The sequence below is a fragment of the Ictidomys tridecemlineatus genome, chromosome 13 (genome assembly GCF_052094955.1).
Source record: "Ictidomys tridecemlineatus isolate mIctTri1 chromosome 13, mIctTri1.hap1, whole genome shotgun sequence".
NCBI classification, from domain to species: domain Eukaryota; kingdom Metazoa; phylum Chordata; class Mammalia; order Rodentia; family Sciuridae; genus Ictidomys; species Ictidomys tridecemlineatus.
Genome location: NC_135489.1, coordinates 46,253,181 through 46,270,371, shown reverse-complemented (window position 1 = coordinate 46,270,371; position 17,191 = coordinate 46,253,181). Strand labels below are relative to the sequence as shown.

At 45.3% G+C, this 17,191-nt stretch overlaps 1 protein-coding gene across 4 annotated transcripts in view; it reads left to right on the top strand.

Moving 5' to 3' along the window:
* The window catches only part of Cables1 (Cdk5 and Abl enzyme substrate 1), a 107,254-nt gene that overhangs the window by 42,369 nt on the left and 47,694 nt on the right, over positions 1-17,191 (top strand). For all 4 annotated transcript variants that reach the window (XM_078030269.1, XM_078030270.1, XM_005329061.5 and 1 more), the window contains exons 2-3: positions 2,770-2,841; positions 7,651-7,743. In XM_078030269.1, the coding sequence (XP_077886395.1) occupies positions 2,770-2,841; positions 7,651-7,743 (165 nt within the window). The remainder of the gene's footprint in view (positions 1-2,769; positions 2,842-7,650; positions 7,744-17,191) is intronic.

The window sequence follows — 17,191 nt, the reverse complement described above, 5'->3', positions numbered from 1 at the left end:
AACTTGGTTGAACTTTGCTGGGGCCTGGGTTGTGTCTCCCACCCTACAGCTGACTGCAGACCCTCCAGAGGACCTGCTCTGGGTGGATGAAGGAGGGCAGTCCTCCCACTTCAGGGTCCCTGTAGCCACCCGGAGGCACATTCGATTGACTATTTACTGGTCACCTGAAAAAGGTGCTCTACAAAGGAAAGCTCCAAGTTTGTGAGTTTGTTGAGATTTCCAGCACATGAAGCTATATGTTTGTTTCTGCCTGTGGATGTGACGTTCTCTCCCAGGTGATTTAGGTGTGCATCCTTGGGTCAATGTTTCACTTTTAATTTCAAAATATTCAGTGTTCTCCAGGGGTAGAGTAAATATCATTGAAACCATTAACTCTTTCATTGTTGAGGAGACACACATAATAGGAGCTTTCCCAGAGCACCCTGTGGTAGACGAGCATGATATTAAAGTGTGGCAGGAGCACGTGACTCTACTTCCTACTGGCTGGAACTGGAGGGAAGGGTCAGAGCTAGGACAGTCATCCTGATCCTAGTCAGCTGAACTGGGATGCAGGTCAGGGTGCACCCGATATTCATTTAGAATTTCCGAATGTCAAGGACTTTGCATGTATTTGATTTTTAGTTACTCTCATTTTCCCATTTTATAGATGAGGAAACTGAGGCTGGAGCAGCTTTCTAAGGTCCCAAAACTTTAGTACCCAGGAATGACCATTGGTGGAATTATGTAGACCTGTGGATGGGACTTGTGGGGACGGAGGGTGCCTGCTGCTGCTGAGAGCCACAGTAGCAGGCACATGATGACCCATTCCCAGTTTGAGACTGCATACCAGCTAAACTGAGCACCTGGACAGCCTGGCGGCTCCCTTGCCCGCTTTCTCCAGGATTAACTGAGATTTCAGAGAGGCTGTGTTTGAACTGAAAATGCAGGTGCTTCAGAGCCACAGTTGTAGGATGCTATCACTGGGGTTCTTGGAGAGCTGAGCACTCCAGAGTTACAGGGTTGCACTGGGAAATTCTGCTTACTGGGGAATGCACTAACCCTTCTCCTGGGACCTCTCCCTCATTTCCAGGTAAGACCAGTGTCTCCCCTGTAGCTCTGGCTAACCGGGGGAAACTGGGGCAGTACTGTGCAAATGGGAAATCAGTATTAGTTAATTACAAGGTGAAACTGTGGCCCTGCAGAAGGTCCAAGGTGTCACAGGGACAATGCCCGTGATGTTGGGAACTGTTTGGTGCTCACATATTGATGGATGAGGATCTGAGGAAATCAGACCATGTATAGCTAGAGAAAAAGAAGAGGAGTGTGTGTGAGGAGCAGTTCAAAAAGGATTTGAATATCAAAAGATTAAGAAGGACTCTTGGAAAATTGATGTAGCCCTTGAATAGTTTGCAAAAATGACCTTTCTGTTTATCTTACCAAAAGTAAAACATGAAGCAAAAGGTTTTGAGGGTAGTTGTTCAGAAGAAGTTTACACAGAAGCCCCAAAGTGTTTCACTCTTTGTTCTTCAGAACAAACTAGAACATAGTTATGATTGCATGCTCTTAACCTAAAAGTTGTCAAACATAATAGAAAATTAACTTTTAATTTTAGTCCTATTTTCTTTTCAAAGATCCACTCCCCCCCACCCCCAGGCAGATCATTTTCTATAAAATGAGTGGTCCTTGTTCAAATGGATTTATTTAAAGTTACCACCAGCCTGCCCTGCTCCTGTACTAGATATTCTTAGTTAACTAGGACCTGTTCTTATTTCAGCCTGGCAAAAGAAACTAGACTAAGGAGGTTTTAGCAGGTGGTATGCGATTCTTTAGCAGCCCAGAAAAGTTATTGTCACACATAATCATGCTGAATATTCATTCTTACTGGTCTCTGAGAAATTCCTTTAAAAGAAGAATTTCTTCTTTGCTTCTGGTTGTCTTTGAATTCAAAGCCTTGCATGGACAACAACTTTTTAAATTGTTTCCTAATGATTTTGAGATTTTTATTTAGTCTGGTTTGAAAATTGATTTATCCGTTCCTTAGTTCAATTCACTGATACTTCATACTTAACAGTATTATCTAGTGTTTTAGAAAACCTTCACACAGTTATACTACATGTGACAAGAGACACCTTGTCTTTTAGGGAAAAGTGTAGCCTAAAAAGATAACATCACTTTCTTAGTCACCACAAAGAAGCCCTGTTCCCGAGGGGGAATGTTCAGGATGCTGCAAGGCAAGGTGGAGGTGGAGGTCCCCGTGCAGGGTAAGAGCAGGGCAGCCTCTTACAGACAGCTTTTGTCTAATCTTTTTTTTTTTAATGGGCTTTATTTATTTTTAATTTTTTTGGTACAGGGGACTAAACTCGGGGGCATTGAGCCACACCCCCATCCCTATTTTGTATTTTATTTAAGAGATAGGGTCTCACTGAGTTGCGTAGCACCTCTCATTAGCTGAGGCTGGCTTTGAACTCATGATCTTCCTGCCTCAGCCTCCCAAGCTGCTGGGATTACAGGTGTGCACCACCGCACCTGGCAATGGGCTTCATTTTTATTTATTTATTTATTTTTAATGGGCTTTATTTTTTTTCATGTTATCTATACATTTAATTTTTAAAATTTGTTTTAATTAGTTACACGTGACAGAACAATGATCTTGACATATCATACATTTGAATCAGATAATGGGCTTCATTTTTAAGGACAGTTTCAGGTTTACAGACATGTCTGATCAATTTGACAATCCGATTTTAACTCCTAGGTTTTTGTTTTTTTTTTTTTGTCTCCTCTCTGTAGACGTCGCCTCATCTCCCAGAGATCATCCTTGGAGACCCTGGAAGATATTGAAGAGAATGCCCCTCTCCGGAGGTAATTTTTCTATTTCATTTATGTATTTATAAATGGCTGGCAGTATGAGATTGATTTATTTTTAAAGTTCTTGATCTACAGAGTTAAAATTTTAAAATGACCATCTTGACCTATGGAGCCCCAACCCTGAGGACACAGCACTAGAAAACTAGAAAATCCCTATTATGTATGCAAGTGGCTTAGTTAATCTGTGAATTTGGGTGCTTTTCCTCTTATGGTCCCCTACCCTCGCCCTCCTACCGCCCCTTTTGTTTTTTCTTCTCTGTTCAGTGCTGGGCATTGAACCCAAGGGCTTGTGCATGCTCCACCTCTGAGTGAATCGCCCACCTTTTCATTTTGAAAGCTGCGACTTTTATAGAAGAGCCCGGTATTGTCCTGGGTATAATTACACAGTCGTTATAGTCTTGGAACTTCATTTTTAGCAAGAAGGGACGGCTGAACTCCTTAGGAGGGCACTATGACATCACTCCCTGGCTGGTTGCTGGGGAAACCCAATTAGGACAGTTTGAAGAGCTCCCTGGGGTCTGAAAGCATTCCATTTCCCCCTTGAGATGAGGAAAGTGCTGGCCAGGCATCTTTTTTGGGTGAAGGCGGTTGCTGAGCTCTGCAGTACCTGTAACTTACCCCTCCTCTACTCTTGCTTTCTCTGTTGACTGACACCCATACAGAGGCCCAACCAGGCCCCCTCCATGGAGAAAATACTGACCTCTGCAGCCCTCATCTGGATGGGGGCAGCAGCGTGGGGTGAGGAAGTGGGTCTCAACCCTGCAGAAGGGGCTGAGGCAAGATGGAACTCTAGGGCTTCCTGCACAGGGACCACCAGGCAGCCAGTGGGCAGGAACCCCAGCCCCCGTGACCCCCCCCCCCCATGAATTTGCATCCATTCCTCCTTGAACCTGCATCTGTACTCCATGTGCCTTGGCTGCTGGTCAGGACTTGGAAGTCCCCGGACTTTCCCCCCTGAGCCTGGGAGGTGCTGCTGTGGAGGGCAGTGTCTTACCCTAGAGAGGGCTCCTTGTCCCACTCCCAGGCTGGAGGTGGTATCCACAGGTCCCAACCACAAGAGAAGTAGAGGGCAGGGTACGCCCAGACTGGCCAAGGCTCTAATTGAAAGTGGCATGTGACTGTGATTCTGGTCACTGACATCATCCCAAAGAGGGAAAAAAGCCAAAGCCACAAAAGTCTCATCATCACTTTTGAAGTCTTTGAAAATAAGTGCAGCCTCTGGGAGCACGGGAGGATGAACAGCGTGGAGCCGCCGTGGTGGTGGAGAGTACCCAACTTGGTCACGAGCTTTCTGCAAGCCACTTTTGAATCTTGGGAGGAGGCTGTTTCCCCGCAGGAACACTTTTCAGTGACCTGCATTAAAAGTCAAGGTGGGAAACTAGCTTTGGTCCAGATAATTGCTAAGCATGGAGGAGCAATGTCTTCAGGTGGCTGCAAGTGGCTTTGGCCTTAGAGCAGTGTGGTCACCTCTGACCAAGGCTCCCTCTCCTCCTGCTGCAAATGGGAAAATCAGTGAAGAAATCTAAAAAAGGGCCCTGGGGCTTTAAGAGGCTGCTAGAAGCTTCAGTTTTCAGAACTGTGTGGCAGCTGTGAGCAGGACACTCGGTATACAGGCGAAAGTTCTCCCTCCCCAGGGTTCCATGACAGGGCCACTATGCCTCTGAACACAGGTGACACTGGGTCTCTGGGAGCCTAGGAGGAGAACCTGGGTGCTGTGTTCATGGTCTATATCCTGGAACCCTCCTCTCAGAATCTGTCTAGACTGGCAAAGGATCTAAGTAAAAAAGTGGCTTATCTATTTGGGGTAAAATTGGGAGTTCATAACCCACTTCAATCTAATGTATGAAATATGATATGTCAAGAGCTTTGTAATGTTGTGAACAACCAATAAAAAAAAATATATATATATATTAAAAAAAGTGGCTTATCTACCTTAACTATGACTTCACTGAACTTTCACTTACAGAATATAGTGATGAAAAATTCGAATCAATTTTGTATTAAGTGTAAACCATTTAAAACAATCAGAAATCAGGGCAGTTTTAGAAGTCTTTATTTTCCCAAATGGACTTTTTTAATTAAAAAAAATATTTCTCATACTTAACTTAGAACTTGCTCCTAGGAAATAAAAATTAACACAGTGTAGAAGGGTCCTTTATTTTTGGGATCTGGGGTGCTGAGAGATTGGCCTGTTGTAACTGGTTATGTGGCCTTGCAATCTCTATTAGTGTCTCTGGGGCCTCGGTTTTCCCGTCTGTAAAATGGGAGGGCTGAGTGGGCTCCATCTCTGAGGGTCTTTCCGAAGGCTTTTTAACCCAACTTGCTTTTAAGCTTAGCACATAAAACAAATGGCTCCAAGGCATCTATTAAAACTTTTGCATCATTAAGTGTATCCTATAATCAGTGCTAACAAGAAAGAGCTAATCTTTCATTAAATTAGTTTTTAGTTTAATTCTATCCTACTTTAATTTTGCATCACTTAAAATGTATGGTTTTCAATGGATATTTACAGATTAATGCAGGCGGCTTTGAAATTAATTTGTTCTTTGCTTAACCTGCTGCAACCGGCGCACTCGGTATCCCTGTTTCCTTGGCAATTGTTGCTAATGCCACAATTCTCTTAAAGCATCACTTAGGTTCCCTGGTGGTTTAGTTGAGTGCTTTAAAAAGGCAAGACAACAAACAGCTTGCTGAATGAAGAGCTAGATTAGGAGGGTATATAGTTAGAAAGGGGAGCTGATATAAAAACAGGACTTTTATTGAGTTATCCTGTTGATGGGTGCTGATGGCTTCTGCTGTTGAAGTTCTTACTGTCACTGCCGCCTTGCTGAGCTGGCATGGACAGCTACCTCTGGCCTTATTGCTGACTTCTTGGAATTTGGTGCTCCTTCTTCCTGGAGATGGGGAGCAGCTAGGATTTCCTCCTATGGGCTGGCACCAATTCCTGCTTCCTAGAGGTGGGAGGAGGAAGGTGCTAGAGTTTGCTAAAGTGGCAGGATCAGTGAGGGGACTGCACTCTTGATCTCTTGACCCCCCACCACCCTCAGACTAGCTGGCCCAAGAACTCTGCCTTTGGGGGTGGAGTGAGGTAAAAAAGTAAGACACTTCTGAGTCCTTGACCCTATCTAGAACCCCTGGAACCATACCTTCCTTTAGGCTTTCAGAGATTTTCTTCTGTTCAGCAATCTCATATTTCTAGAACCTTCTGTGTCTGACACAGTGGAAACTTTAAGTGACCTGCACACTCTAATGGTCATGGGTCGGAACTCACCGTAGTGAGTTCATGGTGGAGGTTGGGAGGATGTGGTCTTTGCCAAAGCTTCTGGCTCCAAGGGAGTAGATGATGATCAGACGTGGGGCTGTCCTCTGGATCCACAGCCCATGGAAGGCCCTTGGCCAGATAAATATCTGATAGTGTATATCCCTTTGCTTTGGTCACACTGACTAATTCAGAGGTATTTTTGCAAGTTAAATTACATTTCAAGGTGCTGTTTCTTAAGGAGGGAAAATAGCATTCAGCACTATGAGAAAGGTCTCCCAGAAGTATCAGCCCTTAGCAGAAGTGTAGGTCAGGGTGGGTGGAAGATGCGCCAGGCGTGACCTCCCTGGAGATATTTCTGGGAGACGGTAAAGATGGGGATTGCTCTACAGGCCTGTGAGCCTACCCATTCCCCAGCCTACTTCCTATACCTGCCCCTCACACGTTCACTTCCTGTTGAGTCTTGATCTTACTCCTTTGCCTGAAGCCTGTTAGTAAGAACTGACTGAATTCAGATGAGGTCCCAGCCCAGACCTCTGCGTGGCCTTTGTGAAGCTGGGCACTGCTTTCCCAAACTTGCCTTCTGAAACAAGGTCACGGGCACCTGTGCCCCACAGCAGAAGCCAGCTCTTGGAGCCGGTGGTCAAAAAGGATTTTTGGTGTGTGGGATTGGGGGTGGGGGGTCCAGAAAAGTCATAGCTCCCTTTGTCAAGAAAAGACCAAACTCCAAATTCTCACTTATTGGGCTTTTTGCTTTGATGGTGGTGATGATGATGATGTTAGTTTTGTAACTTAGAATTTCCCAGGTAACTTTGAATATATTGTATAGAAAATAAGATCTATATGGCCTTTAGACTTGCAGTACAGTGAATGTCGTATATTTCGGGGTAGGGGGAGAAAATTTGAATCCAAGTCACTTTGATTCAGTAGATATTTATTTAAAATTTACCTTAAAGCAAAAATAAATAAATAAATAAAAGATGAAACACACTAGCTGGGTTGATTCTTCTTCGCATTAAAAGCATGGTCAAGTTGGAGTTGAGGCAACCGTCCAGGCAAGTCAGGCCAAAATTGTGCTTTGGAAGCAAAATGATTTCAGGATTGTTTTGAAACTGAATTTCCCATGTTATTGCTCTAGCCCCAGAGCCTTTAAGTTTACAACTTTCTCTTCCCTTTACCTGTGTTGATGCAGGAGGATTCTTTTTTTAATGACAATAAAGAATAATGTCTTTGGAATCTGTGTAGACTATGCTATGATAACTGTAGACTGTAGTTTTCATTAGCCAGCTTTTGGAGACACATATAAAATATTATCGGTATTATCAAGGAAGTTGTCTGTCATTGGGTTTTTTTTTTTTTTTTTTTTTTTAACTTCCTTGCTTCTAGCCGTATTGTCTTCCTTGTCTTCCTTATCCCAGCGACTCCTGCCTGCCTGGGGGTGACTCAAACCATTTGTCTGGTCTTTCCTTCCTGTCTTTGTGTGGAGATGTCTCAGCTGTCCAGCGGGCAACTGACTCTGTTTTTGAAACCACTTTATTTTTCAGATGTCGAACTCTCTCAGGTTCGCCCAGACCAAAGAATTTTAAGAAGATTCATTTTATCAAGAACATGCGGCAACACGATACCAGGAATGGCAGGTACCACCCGAACCCAAAGCTGCCTTGCCTGGCGTGGGTGGGGTTGGGGGGGGGAACCATTTTCATGGCCAGAGCTGAACAAGGCTAAGCCTACACTTTTAGGATGAAAGGGATCTCGGGGGACCCTGCCCCCTCCAGATGATCTCTACCCACTCCTTCCAGAATCACCAAAAGGAATCTTGGTGGGAAGCTTAGACCAGCAAAAATTCGATTTTTTTAGAGCAATACATAATATTTTTATAAAATGCTTTGAACAGAAAAACAGGTTTTCTCTCCCTGGTTTGTTGGTTTTATTTTTCTTTTGTTTCTTTTCTTTTTTTTTTTTTTTTTTTACCACCACTGTATGCGGTGGTCAATAAATTCCCTGCCAGATCTGCTCCTGTACTTGGCTCTAGCTCTTGGCTTTGGTTCTGGCTCTGACTGTGGCTTCAGCTCTCTTTAGGAAGACGGAACCAAGGCTCTGCCAACAGATTCTTCTTCAGGGCTGGTTCAGATTCCTGGGCCAGTTGACCTCTGACATAGGTGTTTACCCAGCTCTTGGGTACTTCCTTTGAAAAGCACTATTAAATAAAAATTATTGTAATTGAAACTTATATGGCCTTGAGATTCAACACTCTCCTGATGACAAATAGAGTCATCATTGCCAGCATGCTTATGATCACATGGCTAAGTGCATTCATCCCAGCCCTGTGGTGGGGATCAAGCTCCTGGTTTCTGGATCCCCTGATGCTCTGTAACCCTCAGGGACAGCTCCTCCCTGCTGGCTAGAGTGGGCGAGTTAGAGATGCTGACCCAGAGCAGAATTGTCCTGTTTCAGATCATCATCATTTTTTTTGAGGGGTGGTGGTGGTATATAGGGGATTGAACCCAGGAGCACTCAACCACTGAGCCACATTCCCAGCCCTTTTTTTTTTTTTTTTTTTGGTATTTTATTTAGAGACAGGGTCTCACTGAGTTGCTTAGGGCCTTACTAAGTTGGTGAGGCTGGCCTTGAATTGTTGATCAACCTGCATCAGCCTCCTGAGCTACTAGGATTAGAGGTGTGCGCCACCACACCTGGCCCATTTTATTTGGTCTGCTAATTTCTAGAAGACCATATGTGTCCTACTAATATTTTCTAGTCCTTCCAAAAAAAAATGAAAATTGCTAAATTGTCTTTCAGTAAGGCTCCTTCAAGCCCAGAATTCTTGTAATTTGGTTGTTGAAAAATACACTTTTACAACCTACTTAATAACACTAAAAATGACTATGGCTTTTACAGGTTATTTTCTTGGAGTTATTTATAGCTAATTTTTAAGCCTTATCAAGATAGGGAACCTAATTTTAAAATAGTTGGAATGGTTTTAGAACAACAAAATGAAGTTGGTATATGTTCGTACGTTGAGTACAGAGCTATTAGTTAAAATTTACTCGACTGTTATTTTTTTTTTACTGGAATACTTTAACAAATTTTCTCTCACCCTTACACATACTGTCACAATTATTATACTCTATTCATTTAACCACGATCTCTTTTGAGTCGGTTTAGCATAACCGTCACTTATTTACATTTGTGTTTTTTCTCCCATCATCTCTCTGACATTAGCGTAAGCACAGAGAGCATTTAATTCCTAAATAAAATCAATGACAGAGCCAACAAAATGGGCCAAATGAATAGTGTTCTGCCTCTTGAGGCTGGCACAAAGTCAGATAATTCCCTGGCAGGGTTAGGTCGTGAGAGGATGTAGTTCATAAAAGATTTGGACTCACGGGATTTCCAAAGGACATTATTGGAGCCACCTCCCCACGTACCCTTGACCTACAAGCGGCATCCACAGGAGAGACCCGCAGTGGCTGGAAGTTTGGCCGGGGGGATTGGAGGGGAATCTTGGCCTACCCAGGATGCACGGACTGGAAGTGAGGGCAGGAACAAGAGCTGTGAGGCCCACAGGCCTCGGTAGGCCGTACCTGCCCAGGTGAGAGCTGCCCTTCCAGTACCAACAGAACGTGAAAGGCCTCGTGTTTTGGAGGGGCTTGCCTTCCTCCCTCAGATTTATTAGCAAGGATGGATCGTCCTCAGAACTTGGGAGGAAGCCAGGAAGAAAATCGGATTTCTGAGATGACAGGAGGAAATTGTGGGTAGGAGCCGATGAATGAGAGGATGTGACCCAGCTTTGGAGAAAGGGAAGCAGAGCACTGTGGGAGCAGAGGGGGACTCCTGGTAGGGGGGGGGGCTATGCCACTTAAGAGGAGCTGCAGCCCCAGTGGTGGTGGGAGGAGGGGGTCCCGGTGGTGCTCATGGTAGGGGTCTCTGGCCCCACCCACCTCAGGAGTGGCAGGTGCACAGCTGCTAAGGTTCCTCCAACCCCAACATTCTCAGTCACTGCTCCAGTCCTGCTCCTGCCCAGTGGTGACCCCCTTCCTGATGACTTTCATCTAGCACAACCCAGCCCAGCCTCCTAGCAGGGCAGACCCAGGGCCCAGTCACTCTTCCCAACTGAAGACCCTGGTGTTGAGACTCCCTCCCTTGTCCCCAGATCCGCTGACTGTGTGATAGAGGCCCAGTCTTGAGGAAGATTTGGGTCCCGCCTCATAGCGAGGACCAGAGAGCAGCTCACAAAGTGAGCAGACAGCTTTGTGGTGAGACTCTGACCTAAGCAAGAGTTTCAAGAGCAGTTTTGAGATAGGAGAAGAGGATAGATATCCTCAAACGGAGAACCAGATAGGATGAAAGACAATACTAGTAGCATGGAAAAAGCAAAAAAAAAAAAAAAAAAATCCCAAGTAGACTGCATGGCCAATAATGTGCAAGCAGCTGTTGAGGAATAAATCTTGGGGCCTGGAGAGTGCCGAGGAAGCAAGCTGAGGGTGACTGGGAATTGTGCTGCAGGCCACTGGCAAAGGAGGACCATTCCCTGACTCAGGTCCCGGGCCAGACACAGCCTCCACCATTACAGTCCCAGGGAGTGATGAGCCCTTGACTGGACCTGTAGGTGTTTTTTTTTTTTTTTGTCACTAGCAGGTAGGGGAAGTCATGAGGCGGGGGCTGCTGCTCTTCTGGCTTAACACAGAAGACAGGATGGTGCTCTGGACCCTGGGGGAGTGATGGTAGACTTACAGGTAGAAAGGAAAGCAGCATTCCCCTGGATTTTAGAGGCACAGATCTCCAAAAGTGCAGACTAAGGAGTGAATTCTTGAGGCTAGGACCATGTTGCCAAAAGAGCCTATGATAGCTACATGATAATGGGTGACATTGATTGATTGCTTACGGGGTGTCAGACTCAAAGTATTTCATATACTTTAACTCAAGACTTGATACGTGTTTGCTGAATGCCTGAATTGGAGGTATCTTTTAAATAAATTTCAGTCTTCAGGAGTAGATCTTGAATTCATGTTTGGTTACATGGCAAGAGGGCTTTTAGGTTGCCAGTGAGCTGACCTGTAAGTAGGAGATTAGTGGCCCAATGTAAACTGTCCTTGAAAGTAGAAGAGGGAACTGGGTGCGTGGTGCACGCCTATAATCCCAGCTGAAACTGGAGGATCATGAATTCAAAGCCAGCCTCCACAAGGCGCTAAGCAACTCAGTGAGACCCTGTCTCTAAATAAAATACAAAATAGGGCTGGGGATGGGGCTCAGTGGTTGAGTGCCTGAGTTCAATCCCTGGTACCCCTCCCCCCAAAAATATAGAAGAGGGAGTCAAGATTATCAGTGTCGGGTAATGTGATGTAAGACTTATCCAGCCTTGGGAGGCTTTGAAGATAGAGATAGGGCTGCAGGTCAAGGCATGCAGGCAGTCTCTAGGTGGAAAAGGCCAGAAACCACTTCTCAAAGCCTCCAGTGGATTCCAGCAACAAGACCCATGTCAGTTCTGATTTCCACAATTATCATAAATTTCTGTTGTTTTAAGTCACTAAATTTGTGGTAATTTGTTACCACAAACACAGTAAACTAAAGCACTGATCTTTCTCAGTCGAAAGAGCACACAGCCAGGAGGAGGAGAGTGGAATTCCAATGCAGGTATCTGATTGCTCGTGGAAGGGAAAGGTGAAATCCATACATTGTAACACAGCACGTCGTGGTTGAATGTGAGAGAAGTCTGGAATTTTGATTTTAAAAAATCATTACGACTTAGAAAAGAATGGTTTGAGCAAGCTTATAAGAATGAAATAAAGTGAGACTAAAGCCCCAAAGGAACTAAATACCATGGGAAAGAGAAGAAAATTGGAGCCCATGTACCTTGCTGGTGGCACCGTTCCATGGTGTGGCTGCTACAGAAATCAGTTTAGTACTTGATTAAAAAAAAAAAAACTAGAATTACCGCATGAGCTAGCAATTCACTGCTAGGTATACACCCCAAAGAATCGAAACAAAGTATTCAAACAGGTATTTGTAGACCAGGGCAGCATTATTCATGGTAACCAGAAGGTGGAGACAAGAAGTGTCCATCAAAGGATAGATGGATAAACAGAACAAAAACGTGGTGCAGGAGGTCATTGGGCCACGAAGAATAGTCAAGTGCAGGACACGCCGCCTTGCACGTGAACCTCAAAAATGCTGCCGAGCGAACAAATGAAGCCAGACACACAAGGTCAGATATTGTGCGACTCCATTTATATGAAATATCTAAAATAGGTAAAGCTCTTAGAGACAGAAAATAGACGGGAGCTTACTCGGGGCTGAGAGGCAGGGGAGTTATTGTTGAGTGGGCACAGTTTCTGTTTGAGGGTCACAGAGAAGTTTTGGAAGTAGATGGGATGTTTGCACACATGGTACATGTCCTTAGTGACACTGAATTATACTCTTACAGACTGTCTGATGGCATATATATTTTTTTAAAAGTTGTAGACGGACACAATACCTTTGTTTTATTTATTTTTATGTGGTGCTGAGGATCGAACCCAGTGCCTCACACATGCTAGGAAGGTGCTGTGCCGCTCAGCCCCAGCCCTCAATGGTGGTTTTAAAACCATATTCAGCAGAGGAAGGGACAGGATCTGAGCCTTTTGGGGTTGATGGCAGCTGCTGGCCTACATTTAGCCTCTTCAGAGAGGAACTATAAGGAACTATAGTTCTTCAAGCACAACTGTAAAATGTAGGCCCTAAACAAAGCAGTGTGCCAACACACAGTAGGCACTCACTAAGTGTTAAGTAAATGAATGGAGAGGTCTGATTAGTAGGTTTCAGTCTTCAGATCCCAGGAATTGGAGAGAATTTAGAAGTATTCCTTAAAATGCCATGAAGACTAAAAGCAGTTCTGAGTCTAATGCCCAGGCAAATGCCGCCTTGCGTAGGAAAGAGGCTGTGATAGTAGCGGAGGGTGAATTCTGATAATCACACTGGAGAAGCCTGGGGCTGACTGCAGGCAGATATTGGGAACAGATGGTTTGTGTGCTTTTTAGCAAAGAATGTGGAGGGTGCTTGCCGTCCGCATGAGTTCACCAAGGAAAAGTCACGTTAAATTAACTTCATCTTCATGGATGGAATAACTAGGTTAGTAAATGAGGGGGCTGCTGTAGACATTACAGTTTTTATTTCAGCAAAACATTAGGCTGCTCCTGGAGGCGAGCACAGCCCAGTGGAGCCCAGCTCATTGCAAGGGGCTTGGCGATTCTGAAGCAGCAGAAGCTGCTGCAGCTGGAGTTTGTTAGTGACCTTTGACCTTCATCTGCAGGGGGTGGGGGGCAGTGGGGGATTGGAGCAGAACAGCACCGTGTTCCCAGCAGCAGCATCTCCTCCCCACATAGACTGTGATTGGAGAGGAAGCTGGGAAGCCTCGCCTGCAGGCAGCACATGGAAGACAGAAGCAGGGACAGGCAGAGAGAATGCACGCTACAGACGGGAACCAGGATGCAGTTGCGTCATCAGCTAGAAATGCGGAGCCTGGTTCGCCAAGATTAAGATGAGCACAAATGTCATTTAGTTAAACTGTCAGTTACAGTACAGTACTTTTTCAGAAGTTCATATAAAAAAAACTTCTTGGCATTTAGATGCACAGCGTGTTCCCACAAGGCAAATAATTTGATGTAAGATACAGGGTAAGCTAATTTAGCATGTCATAATAGGCTAGTATCAGACACATGTATGGCTTTTACATACTGTTTTTGTTGTTGTTGTTTGGCATACAGTTAGGGTTGGTCCCATCTGTTGTGTTGGGATCAGCGTGAGTGTCATGTCTGAGGACATTGGATTTGTGTTCTGATGGCCCCCTTGCAGTAGACTTCTCAGAATGAATCGTGCTTCTAGACAGAAGGTAAAATTTGGGGGTCCAGTTCTTTAGTTCTTTCTGGACTTTAATGTCTCTCTCACGGAGTTATGAGTTTGCTTAAGCCATTCTTTTTTTAGTCCTTGGCCTTTAGCGAAAGGTTTTTTAAAAATCAGAATTTAACAGAGACTTTTTCTCTCATTCCACCATGCCATCCGTGCTCTGTTACAGCACATGGGTGTTTACCTCCCACCATCCCCTTTGCCGCAGGCTGCCTGGACTGGACTCCCCCCTCCCTTTTCTAGCTAGTGGTTTAACTACACGGACTGCGGTGATGCCCGGGGATTGTCTATTCAGAATGTGCTCCCGACACCCACTCTGATGAGGCTCTTGGGATAGGGTAGTGAATAAAGTGGACAGGGAAGGTCCTGCCTTGAGACTAGTTGGGAGACAGTTGATAAACAATTCAACATGTAGCAGGAGAGAGAGACATGCGCTATGGAGAAGGACTGGAGCTGCTGAGGGTCAAGGGGTGAGGGAGGCGTGCTGGGCAGCACCCTGGGAGAGCACCCAGTGGAGGTGTGCAGGAGGGGAGGAAGCCAGCCCTATGCTATCCCAACAGGAGGAGCCACAGGGTAGATGCAACAGTAGTTGAAGAGGCACTGAGGCCAGAACACAGAGGGTGTGTTTGAGGAACTGTAAGAAAGCCGGTATGGTGGGGCAGAGAGAGAAAGGAAGAGAGGAGAAGAAGAGCCTCAAGAAGTTGGGGAACTTATGCTTATAGACAAGGTAGGAGCCATGGGGGGTGCCAAGCAGAAGAGAGGCATGACCTGGCCTGCCTTTGAACGTGACCACTCTGACCAACCAAGAGTTAAGGACAAGCATTACAGATCATGTTAGGAAATCTCTTTCTTATAGAAAAATCAAAGGGTGAGGGACTGGGGATGAAGTTCAGTGGTAGTAAAACTCTTGCCTAGCGTGTGTGAGGCCCTGAGGCAATACCCAGCACCAGCTGGGCGCGGCTTGGGAGGCTAAGATGGGAGAATTGCAAGTTCAAAGCCAGCCTCAGCAACTGGGAGGCACTAAGCAACTTAGTGAGACCCTGTCTCTAAATAAAGTACAAAATAGGGCTGGGGATGTGGCTCAGTGGTTGCTGAGTGCCCCTGAGTTCAATCCCTGGTACCATAAATAAACAGCACCACCAAAAATAAATTGATTATTAATTAAAGGGTGGTATGAATTCATTTTGATGTGAAGTTCAAAATAACTTGAGGCCTTTAAAAAACTGTTTACAAATGTACATCTGCTCCTTTGGTGAAGAAGAGAGGCAGCCAATGGCCCACACCACAGCATCCCTTCAACATCCTGGGTTGAGGGTGGTTGGTTGAGGGGGAGCTGCCAATCACCATAACTCCCATCTGCATCTTCACTGACTTAAAGCAAAAGTAAAGACAGAGCTCAGTCCTTGGGCCTAAGTTACACCCTGGAAAACGACAGGCATTTACAGAGCCTCGGTGAGCAAGGCCAGCTGTTGCTATGTGAAAGCCCACTGCTGGGCAGGTAGGACTGAATCCCCCGAGCGGCAAGCAGAGATTCTGAGCGTGAAGACTGAAGACAGCCAGTACTTTCATGACAGTGATGTCTAGTCACCCTCATCATCCTGTTAGGAAAGGAAGGACATTTCTTCTTGGTGCTTGCAGGTCTTGAGACTCATAAACATGTGTCTTTGAGAACAACAGATGAGAGTCTTCCAGGTCATCGGACTTTGGAACGTCTACATCGCACACAGTGACAGCTGCCACATGCCCCGGAAGTGCCCATGTCCTGGGGCTTCTTCCAGAAGCATTTCATTGTGAACAAGGAGAGAAATGCTCTCAACAGTAAGTGGACTGAGCTACTGAGCTGTGATATCCTTTGGGAGGAATTTTCAAATTGATTTAAAATTAAAAGGATACGGGATGGGAGTGGATTTTTTTTAAAAAATGAGCAAGCGTGGTTTCTCTTTTTAAGTGTGAACTCGATAGGAAAAAAAGCTTTAAAAAAAAAAAAAAGACATGGAAGATTTCAGCACCTTTTATCTTTTTGAAATAAGATGAAAAAAGAGCCGGAACTAGAATCACATGGTAGCTTTTCTTTTTGGTAATGAAAACTTTGGGAGGAAAAAGGGGTTTGTGAAGCCCTGAGTGCACTAAGATCTTGTTTGTGATCTCATCAATTCCGTCAGCCTGATTTAGTTTGAAAAATGAGTTGGAGAAAGTGGCATGTTTCAAAAAATAAAATGTGGACAGACTGCCTTGGAGGAAGATGAGTATCATTGCTGCTTCTCCCTGGAACGAATCTAGTGTGTGACAGACGGTGGCGTGTGTCCTCTGGGAGGACAGCCCCTGCTGAGCATGCATCTCACTTCCCATCACAGTAACAGCAGCAGTCCAGCAGGGAAACTTCATCCCTATCATCTTTGCATTAGCCACCAATTTTCAGCAAAAGCTCGGTTCTAAGGGAAAGTGAGTGGCCAGCCTGAAGGAGCCTCCAGAACTTCTAGGACGTCACCACGGCTCGCAGCCCATGGGATTTCGCTGCCCATCATGTCTCAGTCCGTCATGTCTCCTCCGCTTTACCTGCCTGTGCTGATGAGTAGTGGGAGGAAGGTTGGAGCTGCCACTTGGCACTAGAACGCAGGTGCCCAGGGGGACCCAGCCATGCCTGGGTGCTGGCTCAGCATCACACAGCCCAGGTTTCATTATTCATACCTCTTCAAAAAGTGTGGAGGTGCCAGGTGCGGTATTGCACACCTGGAATCCCAGTGGCTCTGGAGGCAGAGACGGGAGGATCGTGAATTCAAAATCAGCCTCAGCAAAAGTGAGGTGCTAAGCAACTTGGTGAGATCCTGTCTTGTAAGTAAAATATAAAATAGGGCTCTGGGATGTGGCTCAGTGGTGGAGTGCTCCTGAGTTCAATACCCAGTAAACCCCCTGCACACCTCCCCCTCAAAAAAAAAGCGTGGAGATGGTGCTGTGATGTCAGCGTTTTCTGTGTCCTTAAGAGAAATGATCTTCATTCTCAAGTGCACTAGGTGCCTCTGTGGGTGTGTGTACACATTCGACCTTTGCTGTTGGAAAGTTCATGGACTTAAGCCCTTGCTGTTTACAGCCAGTGTGATTTATAGACAATAGGAAGAGTCACAGAAGGAAGTGTAGAGTTGGAAACCACTTCCACGTGGACACAACCTTCTCTCGGCAGATCTGTTGTAATTCTCCCCTTAGTGA